Genomic DNA, 13,821 nt, shown 5'->3' with positions numbered 1-13,821 from the left:
TTTAATTTAGTTGATGAAATTGAAGCATCGTGATTATAAGATTATGGATTCGGACTTCATTAACATGTCGGGTGTTATCAGTTATTTTTATACCTTAATAATATTTATTAATTAGTTACAAAAATATTTTGTGTTGATGATTGTTATAATTCTTGACATAATTTTGTACATTATTTTTTTTATTAATCTAATTTTGTATTTAAATTGATGATTTTGGATCCGATGATTTCAAATTTATTCAATTTATTTGGATAATTTCATATTACAGAAGATTTAAAATACTTGACTATTTATTTTAAATTATATTTAATGATATTATTCGCTTCCTATTTATTTATTTTTGTTTTTTTTTTCCCCTCATGAAAATATAAATCTGAATAGGGAATCTTATAGTAACTTAGTCAACATTTGCGACTGTAAGCCCTCATACACAAATCCCAATTCTAAAACTTGGAAAACGTATTATCAGAATGAAAATAATACATAGAGTCAAATATAGACAGCATATATATAATTTATTACAAAAAAAAAAAAAAAAAGATGTTGCTTGATCATTTGCCAGTAGAGTGTTTGACTAAAATTATTTAAAATATTTCGTAATTCTATATATATTATAAGATGTTTTTTGAATTTTATATGTTGTTAGACTTTATTTTAAAAATAAATTTTTAAAGTGTTTGGATAAAATAAAATTATATATTTTTTTTCCCTTCTTCTAAAAAAATCTCTTTGAATCACATGATGTTCAAACTATTACACTGCTCAGTCGGTAGGATTAGGTTGGACCAATTTATGTTTGATCTAATCCGACGAACACGATCGATATGGGGTGGTGTTATGATACATCACTGATTTTCTCATCATTGATTTAATCACATTTAAATATTTAATTAGTAATAAAATAATAAATCACATTTAATTGTTATATGTTATGCAGCTGAAAAATGAGGCAAGATTATGTGGTATGTTCATACTAGCTAATTAATTGGTGCATTTTTTAATTTTGGTCCGAATTTCCACACGTTCCAACTTTAGGGTATAATTAGAAGGAAATTTCAAAGAAAAAACTTTAAATTTCTTTAACTTTTTATTCTAAAATATGGATAATATTGCAAATATGAAGACTGAGATCACATGAACATATCTCACTAAATGTGTGGTATTTATCTTATTTTATTTAAATCGATCATAATTTATTTTATATTTTATAATATATTGATATAATCATGTAATCTTGTTTACATTAGAAAAGAAAAATTGTTAATTATGATTTTTGAGGTCGTAGTACAGTATATTGTACTAAAATTCTTAAATTTGAAAAAATTCAAATCCAATCATAATATTCTAAGGAAGATATATCAAAAAGTTGTTTTCCCACAAGTAAAATGAACATATTGACAAATTCTCAATTATAAGAAGAAAAAAAAATTACAATCAAGAAATATAATATTAATTATGATTAATTATTATAATTAATAATTAATAATTATATTAAAAAGTCATTAAGTATGGCCACATAATGGTTATTGGTCGTGGTTAAATTTTGTGAGTATGACTAATATATTTATAATGGCTAAAAGTCATGACAAATATTAGCTCATCAACATGACAAATTCATGATGAATAAGTTAAGTTTTTGTATTGATTTTTAACTTTAATTAATAATAGTTATTTACCTCGTCTTCAATCCATAAACAATAAAATTGTAGCAAATAATAATTTTTTTTCTAGTGAATATATATAAGTTATTTATTTAATTATTAACTAGTATTGTGGCATGTTGTCTCTATAATATGCAATAAATAAATTTTATATTTTAAAATATATTTTATAAATACAAATAAAATATAAGATAATTACACTCTCCTCCCCCGAGGTTTCGTGTAATTACATGTAAATTTCCTATGATTTGAAAAATTACATCTAGCATTCCTAAGGTTTACTTTTGTCTAGCAAATAAATTCCTTATTAGTCAAAATTCACTAAATTTATTGATATTAACAAAAAAAAATTTAAATAAAAATTTGATATTTACCCTCAATTGACTTATTACTCAATTGGTGAAATATTTTTTTTTCAGACTAAACTACCTATACAACGGTGAAAATATACCTAATCACATGCATTAACGTGTGAAGATGTATGAGGGTAATTTGATCATAAAAAAAATTGTTTGACCTGTAATAAGTTAGTTGGTGTTAAATATAATTTTAATTTGATATTTTTTTTAATATCAGCAAATTCGGTGAATTTTGACTAATGGAGATACTTACTTGTTAGACGGAAGTAAACTTTTAGGGTGCTAGATGTAACTTTTTAAACTATATGAAATCTACGTATAATTACATTAAACCATAGGAGATGAGAGTATAATTATCCCTAAAATAAATAACCAACACATTATATTTAAAAAGATAATTAAAAAGAAAAAAAATAATATACAAAATGAGAGAGAGAGAGAGAGAGAAGTCAATGAGGCAGCTCAACAGCCTGCACAAGTTACCTGCTGACTACTGATAACGTATGAGGCAATGCAAATACAATGCAATTCCCGCCTGTTGTCGTTAAACCGACTTTTCGACTTCACTTTACTAATGGGACAATTAAGTAATTATGTAAAAGTATAGGGGGGACCAGAGAACAATTCATGAAATGTACTCCACAATTTCCGACTATTAATTAAACGTATAAATTAAAACTATTTAATACACTTATTCATTGTGCAGACGTTAGATCCATCCTAATTCACTGTGCCCATGTATTAAAGTCAACTTGCTGAGTACAATCAGAAAATAATTACTTTTCTGACCCCTGATTTTTTGGTTTATTCCTTTTACGACTTCTTTTACATTTTGTTTTTGGATTTCTGTTAAATAATCATTACAAATTAAAACAAAAAATTGTATTGTTGACAGTGAAAGAAGTAATTAATTAATATTTTTCACTACTATTTAATATTAATCATGGTGTAAATCTACCATGTATTATAATTACATAATTAACCAATTAATATCAAATATTTATAATTAATCAAGAACTATTATATTAAATAAATGATCGTGGATATATTAATGAGATTTGAAACCTATATGCAATTAAATTAAAGTGTGAATAAAGTCTACGCCGGTTACCATAAACGGTATTAAATTATCTGGGGTTAGATTGAAAATACCATGAAATAATGGGGGAGAATAACTAATAAAATAAACATATACGACTAGAATTTCAAAATTATCATACTACTCCGCGGCTTCATTGTCCCTTCCATGTCTACAAAGCTTGCAATTAAAGTCGCATCTGAATCAGTTTTGACTTTGATTTGTTCTTTTCTTTAGACTTCCACACTTGTCTTAAATACCTTTCATGATATGATATCCACTACCCAAAATCGGCATTTTTTTGCCTATAAAAATCGTCAAACAATCTCCACAAAACTTCCCAATTTCTCCATCTTCAACACTGAAAATGGAGAAAATCAGCTCTCCTGCTGGAGACCCTTCCCTGGATTTCCCTCAAGATTTCAGGTGCCCGATTTCCATGGAGCTCATGAGAGATCCTGTAACAATCTCCACAGGCGTTACCTACGAGCGGAGAAACATCGAAAGGTGGTTTCACACTTACAAGAAAAGAACTTGCCCCGCCACTATGCAATCCATTGAAAGCCTGGAAATGACTCCGAATCACACCCTGAAGAGATTGATCGTTGGATGGCTCGATTCCCAGGCTGATCAGTGCCTGTCGACTCCGGCCCGACGACAGTCTGCCAAGCACGACGAATTGGCGGCAGTTCTTGGGACGATTGATTCGAGTCCGTTCAAGGTGAGTTCGTTGAGGAAACTCAGGTCCATTCTTGAAATGGGAGATGAAGTGAAGGAAGATTTCAAGAGATTAGGAGGGGTGGAGGTTCTTGTGAGGATAATTGTTCAGATTTTGGTTGAAAATTTGGATTTCGCAACGTTTAGAGCCTGTGAGGAGGCGTTAGGGGTTCTGCACCAGGTCCCGGTTTCTGATGAAGATGAGCAAATTCTCCAGCTTTTGATGAAACCTGATTGCATGAGATCAATGTGTATTATGCTCCAAAGAGGCAGCATGGAAGCCCGATTTTGCACCATTTCGGCGTTTCAGAAGATGGCGAAAGCTGATTATCATTGGAACTATGTTGCACAGGATCAGGGCATTGATTTCTTCAAATCCCTGCTGGAAATCGTGTCTGATGAAATCTGCACGAAGGCAAGCTCTTCTGCGCTGAAACTTCTGATAGAAATCCTGGAAGCATCGAAGAAATCCAGGCTGAAAGCCATTGAAGCTGGAGGGGTTTGCACGCTGGTCGAACTTCTGCCTGATTCGAACATATCGAAATCTGAGAAGATTCTGAAGCTGATAAAGTTACTGTGTGAGTGTGCGGAGGGGAGATTGGCTTTTACCGAGCATGGATTGGGGATTTCTGCTGTGGCCAAGAAAATGTTGAATGTGTCGCCTGGAGCCACCAAGATCGGGGTGAAAATCTTGTGGCTAATTTCGAGTTTTCACGCGACGGAGAAGGTTTTGGAGGAAATGCTGGTTTCCGGGGCGGTGAAAAAGCTGGTGGCGCTGCTGAATATCGGCAGCGGGCAGTCGAGCACCAAGGATAGGGTGGTGAAAATCTTGAAGTTGCACGGCCGGGTGTGGCGGCGATACCCGTGTTTTCCGAGTGACGTGAAGGCTTACTTGGGGTTGGAAAATGATAATACTTGCTGAAGGGAGAAGGAAACATGGAATTTTTTTTCCTTTTTTTTTTTTAAAATAGAAAGAAAGAAAAAAAGAGTAAGAATTTGTAGTATATTTTTAATGATGATACACATGAAATTCTTTCTTTTCTCAAATCAATAAAAAGTAAATTAGCAATATTTATTAGTTTCCTTTGATGTTCTGTTATTGTATACCAAATATCATTCTTGTGATTACAATGGTTTTACGTTTAATGTGAAAAAAGTTATCTAAATTGAATTTACTCAAATTTTAATTAACTTACACTAATAATTTTAATTTGCATAATTTATGAAGAGTGATCAATATAAATATATTGAGTCGATCAGACTATAATTAGTTTGGATAAAATAATTTTATTTGATCTGTAGTAATTTCACCTTACAACCGACACCAACATGCTTCATTATTTACGTTCTTCAACATAGTTAGCGTCAAGTTTGGACAAAGAGGAGAATTTCTGTAAATAAAGTTATTTAACTTTGGTAAGATTAGATCATGGTGTAACTTCAAATATACTTGAATTTTAGTTGGAATTGACTCAATTGATCACGGCATGTAATTCAACTTAAATTAGTAAAAATTTAGTACAACCATAGTATATGTGGAATCATAAACATTATTTTCATCGAATCAATATTCGAGCTGAATGTTTCATGAGAAATTAACATTATCAAGATGAAAATTAAAACCACATTTTGATCAACTTACATGCAGGAGGAGGTGGGGCGAAAATCGAAACGTATTTGAACACATCTAATTAATGACAATAGTACTTGTGGTCATATCATTGATAACATTTTAACGAGAATTATAGTAAGAATGATTGATATATATATATATATATTTCAGAATAATTACAGCTATAATTTCTATGAAAAATTTGAAGAATATGGATCATTTATTGGAACTGGTAGTTGGCAGTTGATTATAATTAAGTTGGAGATAGACTGGGCAACCTTTGATTCCAGTTTCTAGAAAACGGAAATCAAGTCACTTAGCAGCAAGAAATTTCAGTTGAAATTTGAATTAGTGACCAAACATCATGAAATGAAACAATGCAAAATTCATGTTGTCTTGAACCATTCTTGGAATCATCCAACGTTGAAAACAAGAACGTAACCACCTATCATCGATCCTGCCCTTAATTGAGCTACTTTGTCTATACAGTTGTTTGGTGAGTAAAGCTCAATTAATAGTCAAAGATGTTACGTACCTTCTTCTTTCATACCAATTCAACATTATTATTTCCTAATTATTTATGCGAAAAAGTCAAGAAAATATGATGGGAGGATGTTGCTCACACTGAAATTAACTCTATTGTCACATTTCTTGCAGGAAAAATTTAATTTGGCTCGTGGGGTCGATCTCGTTGGTAAGTTGAATTACAAAAAGAATATATATATATATATAAATATAATAAATTATATTTTTTATATTATAATAACGATGTTTCCAATATATAAACAAATATTTAGTAAACCTGGTGAACTTAAATAATTCTAGATGTCGACATCAAAATTTATTTAAAACACTCCGGTTCCAATTTTCCTATTTCCGAAAATGAAAAATTAAAAGAAAAATTGTCATATAATTTTAGGTCAACCGAGACTTAGTTTAACCAACTAAAGAACTAGACCGTTGGTCTACATGAATTTCAATTATTTAGTTCACTGAGATTGTCTTTAATTGTTAAGAAGTGAAGACAACTTAAAATTATAGGAGAAAGAAAAAGAATAATGTCATGATATGATATATCTTGCAGTAGAAAAAGAATTACTATTGACTGTCATATTAATGGTTGTGTTTATAAATTGTGTAAATAATTATTACTAACAATGATTAAATAAATTCGATGGAAAAAAATTAGCTTTTTCACTATAATAAAATTATTTATCATGACTTTTAGCCGTTCTCACGGAAACCCACAGTCAACAACAGTTGCATGTTTATGGTCGATGATTATAGGAGTGTTTGCAAAACTTCTGCTTTTAAAGAAGTGATTTTTATAAAAAAATTTGAAAGTTGCAGTGGAATCAAAAGTTGGTGTTTGTAAAAAAAAGTGAAAAACAAATAAAAGATAAATTGAATAATGTTTGGAGAAAAATCATTTTTAAAACAAACTTTTGATAAAAGATTATTTTGTCCCTATGTGTTAAAAAGAATATTATCTTTTTACTTATTATTTCTCTTTTATGTCCCAATGTGTTAAAAAGAATATTATCTTTTTACTTATTATTTCTCTTGTTATTTGTCACTATTAATTTTTTTTCCACAAAAAAACATAAATTTTATTTTGATTAGTATATATTTCATATTTATATTTTTAAAAATATTATTAAAATATATTTAATTTATTGCTCCCACTAAGTAAAATTAATGATTCATACATAATAACTAAACTTGCATGATTGTAAAAAATAATTAATTTATTTAATTAACCAAATATAAAAAACTTAAAATATTAAATATATGAAAGTCTAAATTTCATTATCGTTAAAATTAAATTATTTAAAAATTCCGACATCAACATTAAATATATAATTTTAAAAAATAAAATAAAAAAGATAAAGTTGAATTAAGATTATTATAATAACAGTAAAGTAGTAAAAACATAAAATTGAATTTATTTACAAAAAAGTCAAAGCAACTAAAAACAGCCCCGAATGTGCCTTTGGCCTAAAAGTGCTTTTCTTAATTAACCATTTCAGAAGCAGAAACTGGTATCTCAAATATTTCAAAAAAAAAAATTTTAAACCAGAAACTGAACATTTTACAAAACACAGAATTATGTAATTGACCAAAAAAGAAAAAAAAAAAAAGGAGGAGAGAATTCTCCACTGCTAACACATGTAATGCCTCTCAGCCATAATAATGTTGAAATGAGATCTCATTTACCGGATAATACAAATATTAGTGAATGCCATTGCCTATATATATATACACACATAAATACATTACTCGATCACTAGAAAAATAATTGTTCAGACAATAAAGAGATTAAAAATGCAGGCCATCAAGGAAAAGTTGCACGACATGACCGCCGTCCGCAAAGCTAAGAATGAGGCGAAGGAGGAGGAAAAGGTAAGCATCTGTCCATTCAAGATCATTGGATGAAACTGCATAATCACTCAATAGAAGTTATTGCAAAACTTATTCTTCTGAATTTGTTCAAGATTTATAACTTGAATCCGTTTTTTGTTTTAAAATTACGACTAGAACTTATGCAGGTTTTGTGTTTTATTGTTCTGAATTCGACCCTGATTTGTGGATGATCTCTTAATTATATATATGTAAAATATGTTTGACGAAAACGTATGTGAATATTTCATCTATGCATAAGTATAAATTAATGTCAACATTATATTTTTATATTAGGTAATAATATTTTATGCTTTTCATATATGTGAAAAGAGCGCATGTTGAAACTTGTCATACTTGAAAAAATTAAATATGCACTTGTAAATTTTTAAAAGAAATAGTTGTTTTTCTCGTATCTAGAAAGTTATTGATAGTATTAATTTTATTTGCAAAAGTATTTTTTTAATATTTTTAAAATTATAAACCAGGTCTATTAATTAGGTTCATCTTACATCTGATCGAGATGGATTTTGAGATCAATAAACTCTTAACAAGTCGAGTCTTGAATTTTCATCATGAATTGAACTCTTTGTCGTACTAAATGCATAATTAATTACATTGATACTCGTAAAAATTCAATCATATTATGAATCTTTTTTTGTTAAGTTACTGACTTGGATTTGTGATAATAATTTGAAATTTAAGATGGAAGAATATTTTTGTAAAATGTAATTGATTATAATTCCTCGGGTTTTTTAGTTATTTGTTTAGTAAAATTCCCTCGTGTAATTGCACCAACTGTAGGCGGAGAAAGAGTTGGCAAAAGCAAGAGTTGAGGTAGCTCATGAGGTAAGAATGGCAAGGGAAGCTGAAGCTGAAATGGATCACCATGTCAGCAAAGCAGTAGAAAAGGCGGCGCTGGTGCAGCACGAGAGGAAGACCCCACTTTTAGGCGGCGTCTCCGGCGGACAGGACGGCTATGGAGGAGACGGTTACATGCAGCAGGAACCTCATTATTCTCGGAACCTTTCCAATTCATCTGCAGGAACTGGATATTCAACTGATAACCTCGCATACGGCGGCGGCGACGCCTATTCCTCCGGCCGTGACACTGGCGGCCTTGGCTCTTCCGCCGCCACCGGAGCCGGAAACATGTCTGGCGGTGCGTCAGCTCACACGAGAGACTTGCATTAAAGAGTTAAACAATATATATATATATATATATATTCCTTTTTTAGTGGTTGAAGAATAACTGCATGGATTTTCCGACAATTCTTTCGAATTGTCTGATTTCAGGCACATTCCCTTTTCTTTTTTTAGTGGTAATCTTATTTGTTCCAGGATAGGGTGTAGGAAATGAAACGTGTAATGCTTATTGATTTAGGTTTTACATACACAGAATCAGAATCAGCGTATCGATGGAATTATGGATAATGTTTTTATAATTTTTTTTTTTTAAGGAAAAAACCTCCGACTGCGTAATTTTGAAAATTCAGAAATTTGTCTCAAATTTATGTCATAGTAGTAAACATGAAACTAAATTTGATGTGCAATTTGTGCAACTTAGTAAACAAGACATAAGTGAATCCTATAACTGTGTATTCTTAATTTTATCATACATTAATCACGTCTCACAAAATAGGATAAGGGGTTCAGTTTTACGAAAATTTTAAAATGGTTACAAAATTGAGAAAATTCGAGACATGTAGTCATCTATTTATAGAATTTTCAAAATAGTTCTAAAACTGAAAATGCTCAATATGTTTAGTTTTATGCTCTATGGAATTTATATGACTAAATGTGTCGAGTTTTTACAAGTTTAGGGAAACGTGGTCGAGTTTACCCGATGATCGAACTATTGATCTGCGATCCGACCTCAGCTTCCAAAGCGCGATCCCTGAGAACAAAAGAAACGGTTAAGCCGGCCGGGTGCAGTCCCGGCGATGGCTCTCCGACGATCAAGTTAGTTCCTAGAACAGAGATATCCTGTGATAGGAAAGAGTATTTGCCTCTTAATCAAATGAGAACTTACCTCCCAAATCTTCATTTGCTACCCTTATATGTTTCCAAAAGATAATTTTGGTAAGAGCCAATATCCGGGTCTTGGAGCTCTAGTTATGCCCAAAATCGTAGCTAATTACTGATATGGTAGCCGCAAATCTCTCCCTTTGAGCATTATGTGGGATTCTGGGATTTTCCATAGAGGCTTCCTAATTTAATGTGGAGGGTATATTTGTCCAAAGATAAAAATCCCCTCATCATTTGCCCCCCTAGTTCTGGACGCGACGGCTGAGTCGTGTGCAGAACTCAACAGGTACTTTTGCAGGCTATTTAATAACATCGATATCGAGGTCCACGTGTCGTGTGGGCAGTCTTCCATAGCATTGAAGGGCGCGTCCCTTCTGCAAACGTCCAATCCCTTCTTGATACCAAAACTCATATAATCCGTTTATTTCAAAATATTTCAAACTGCTTTCGTCTTCCCCCAACCAACGCTTTCAGTCTTCCGCTGTGCGAGTCTCGCCCTATTCTCCATTCCCAGGTACGACCCTTCGCCATCCCAAACTTTGCTTCACTACTGCTATTTTCACACACAGTAGTACGGTCAGTATGCACCAGGAAGGTCCGTCTAGGGCTATGTCTCGGTCTAGATTGCGTCATGGTGGGCGAGTAGAATCGGATTCCGACAGTGTTCCCGATTCCGAATCCGGCGATAGGCCATGGGAACATATAGTTAGTACCGTAAGGCTTCGGGTCGGTACCATAAGAGAAAAGTATTTTATCCCTCCTAGCTACGAAATTTTGATTCCTAGTTCCGCTGATCGCATGCATCGTCCACCTCGGGGGTTTTGTTCGTTTTCCCTGAATCATTTTGACGCGGGTTTGAGATTACCCCTCGCTCCGTATGTTTCACAAATTCTCAGGCGCCTTGAATTGTGTCCTATGCAACTTTCACCGAATTCAATCCGCCACATCATTATTTTCGTCATCCTAATGAGAATCTACCGATATGAGCCCAGTTTTGATAACTTCTGGTCCTTGTACTCGTTCACTACTTCTGCAAGGTCGGCGGATAACGGTTTTTATTACCTGTCCGCCCGTAAGGAGTGCCGGTATCTGGCTCCTTTAACTTCAAACGTAGGTCCATGGAAGAAACGATTCATCTTTGTTCGTCCTCCTCCGGGTCGGGGATGGCCTTTCAGCTGTGAATGGGTCTTAGAAAAACCGAGACCTGTGGTTGAGGGTGGGGGGTTAGAAGGTGATCAAATTAGGAGCCTTTCTTCCTATCGATACGACCCCAAGACGCTTCTAGTAGAAGAAGTTCTCAAGCTCGCACAACTTTCTCCTGCACCTATCCCAGTCGAGGGCTCCTTAGGTGATTGATCGATACAATTTTTATTTTCCTCTGTTATCCTGGAGTTCAATGTATTCTCATCCCATTGTTTTTTCTTTTCAGACGACATGGTAGGTCAATCACGCCTTGCCCAGCGAATCCGTTCCAATCGGGTGCGACCATCAGCTGGGGGGACCGCGCCTGTGCCTTCATCAGCGACCTCACCTCATCTTGGTGACAGTTCAGCAGTCCCTCAGGGGAACCAAACCCGCAGTCCTCCCATCGACATTGGGAGTGAAGATACTCGCTCCCATGCTCGTTCGTTGGATCAGCCTGCTCCTGCTTCGCCTGATCGATCCCACACTGGAGAATCTAATTCGGGCGGCCTGTTGCCCCGGAGACGAAGGAGAGGTAAGAGCCCGATGGGTCCCAATACGAGGAGCCGGTCGCAATCCCTGGCTCTGGGTCACTCCGCATCCACAGCCCTTGATGATCGCAGGGGCATGGAAATGTTTAACGATATTTCTGACTGCTGGAGGAAAGCTCGCGAGGATCTCCGTGCTCCGAATCACCTTATGCCTCCCCCGGTTGAGGAAAGATTCATCCCGAATTGGAATGTCTCTCCCAACAGCACTGTTCTTGGTTCACATTCTGGGCAAGTATCATGGGAACTTTTTAACGCTTCGTGTTTACCCCGAGATCAGGCAGCCTTGATCCAGAGCCCTTTCACCCGACTGGAGGAACATGCCGCGCATTCGCTGATTCAGGTAAGTACCCTCTGAACGATGGTTAGTTTGTATTGTCTTTTGCTGCTGCCCTGTTATATTCTTCTCTAACGTGATCGTGCCCAGGCTTCCAATCTTGTTCGGGGACTCTCTTTGAAATGTGCCGGGTTCCGAAGGAATCAACTAATGGCTGAACGTTCCAGTGGTGAGATGCGCCTCAAGGTCGAGGAAGCCACCGCTCGAGCAGAAAATTTGGAAGCCCAACGTGCAGTTCTGGAGGCCCGCAACAAGGAGTTGGAAGCTCATAACAAGGAGTTGGAGGAAAAGATGGCCGTCGAAGTATCCAAGGCTACTGAGCTGGGGAGAGAGGCAGGCTTCTCAGCTGGGCAGGTCGCTGGGAAGGTTGAAGGTCGAGCCGAGTTTTTGAATTCCGATGAGTTCTCTACTCGTATCCGTGAGGCTCGACTTTCCGGTGCTCGCGATTTTATTCGGGCTCCGTCTTTTGATACTGCTCTAGAGATTAGGGCTGCAGACTACCTGGTACAAGGTTTTGATAGATGCAAAGCTCAAGTCTCAACATTGAAAGGCTTTGTGCCTGGTTTCGATCTTGCCCAGCTCGATCCTAGTCTCGATGGTGACTTGCGCCCATTTCCCGAGGACCCTGCTGCTTCGCCCAAAGAAGATGAATTCGCCTCATTGTTAGATGTCATTGAAAATATGTAGCTTCATGTTTTGAACAATTTGCCCGAACAATTTGTCCTTTGAACAATTTGCTCTTCATATCACTTAAGACAATAGCTCTTAGTGCTCTCATTACTGTCAAGCGTTTTTGCTGATATGATCGTTTTTACTGATGATCGTTTTAGAAAACCTTTTTCAGGTTTGAGTTAATATCGCATTCTGGTAAGGCCTTTCTCAGGTCTACATAATAAAAGTGCGACCATATTATTTAGCATGGTTTAATGAGCCTTTTCCAGGCTAATGGCGATACAGTAAATAAACTTCATACATTATTTGGCCTTTCCCAGGCATCTACGATCGCACTACTTTCATCCTTTCTCAGGCTGAGTTATGCATAGAATTTCCTCAAGTTTCGTATGTTCCATGGTCGCTTGAGAAGACGTCCTTGAGAATCTTGTAGTAGGTAAGCACCTTTCCTCCGAATTTCGACCACCTTAAAGGGGCCCTCCCATTCAGGGTCCAGCTTCCCCACGTGTTTAGAGACTTCAGCTTTTTTCAAGACTAGGTCCCCCACTTGGAGCTCCCTGGGTCGAAGTTTTTTGTTGTACCTTCTCATCATCAGGCCTTTGTGGTGGAGTATTTTAGCTAGGGCGGCATCCCGTCTTTCTTCGATCACTGTTAGGTCGAACGCACGAGCTTGGTGGTTCGCCTCTGGGTCGTAACTTGCTATCCGATGTGTTTCCTCGCCGATTTCTGCAGGAAGAATAGCTTCAGAACCGTAAACAAGACAAAAGGGGCTCTCACCTGTAGACGACCTCGGGGTCGTCCTGTAAGCCCATAAAACACCCGGTAGTTCTTCTTCCCACGATCCTTTTGAATTAATGCGAGTCTTCAAGTGTTGGAGTATAGTCCTATTGGTCACCTCCGTCTGCCCATTCGATTGAGGATGGCCCACCGATGTGAAGTTCTGTTGGATTTTCAGCTCTTTCAACCAGCTCGCAATTTCCTTCCCCTGGAATTGTGTTCCATTATCTGATACGATAGCTCTGGGGATCCCGAACCGGCAGATGATATTTTTCCAGATGAAATCGATCATCCCTTTTTCCGTTATTCTTGCCACCGCTTCGGCCTCTACCCACTTAGAAAAATACTCGACCGCGAGTATGATAAATTTCTTTTGTGCTCTCGCCGGGGGAAAAGGCCCCATTATGTCGATCCCCCACTGGTCGAATGGGCAAGCGACCTTCAAAGGTT

General features: G+C 35.5%; 2 protein-coding genes across 2 annotated transcripts; both read left to right on the top strand.

Annotated features, from left to right (window-relative positions):
* Positions 3,382 to 4,916, top strand: LOC105167973 (E3 ubiquitin-protein ligase PUB23). Its single transcript, XM_011087875.2, has one exon. The coding sequence runs from the start codon at positions 3,466 to 3,468 to the stop codon at positions 4,735 to 4,737; it is 1,272 nt and encodes a 423-aa protein (XP_011086177.1). The 5' UTR covers positions 3,382 to 3,465; the 3' UTR covers positions 4,738 to 4,916.
* LOC105167114 lies at positions 7,725 to 9,242 on the top strand. The gene is made up of 2 exons (XM_011086692.2): positions 7,725 to 7,830; positions 8,632 to 9,242. Exons 1-2 carry the CDS (start codon positions 7,753 to 7,755, stop codon positions 9,019 to 9,021), a joined length of 468 nt encoding a protein of 155 aa, XP_011084994.1. The 5' UTR covers positions 7,725 to 7,752; the 3' UTR covers positions 9,022 to 9,242.

This window comes from Sesamum indicum, linkage group LG1 (genome assembly GCF_000512975.1).
Source record: "Sesamum indicum cultivar Zhongzhi No. 13 linkage group LG1, S_indicum_v1.0, whole genome shotgun sequence".
Classification (NCBI taxonomy): Eukaryota; Viridiplantae; Streptophyta; class Magnoliopsida; order Lamiales; family Pedaliaceae; genus Sesamum; species Sesamum indicum.
The sequence above is the reverse complement of the archived record's forward strand: the minus strand, read 5'-3'. Positions and strand labels throughout refer to the sequence as shown.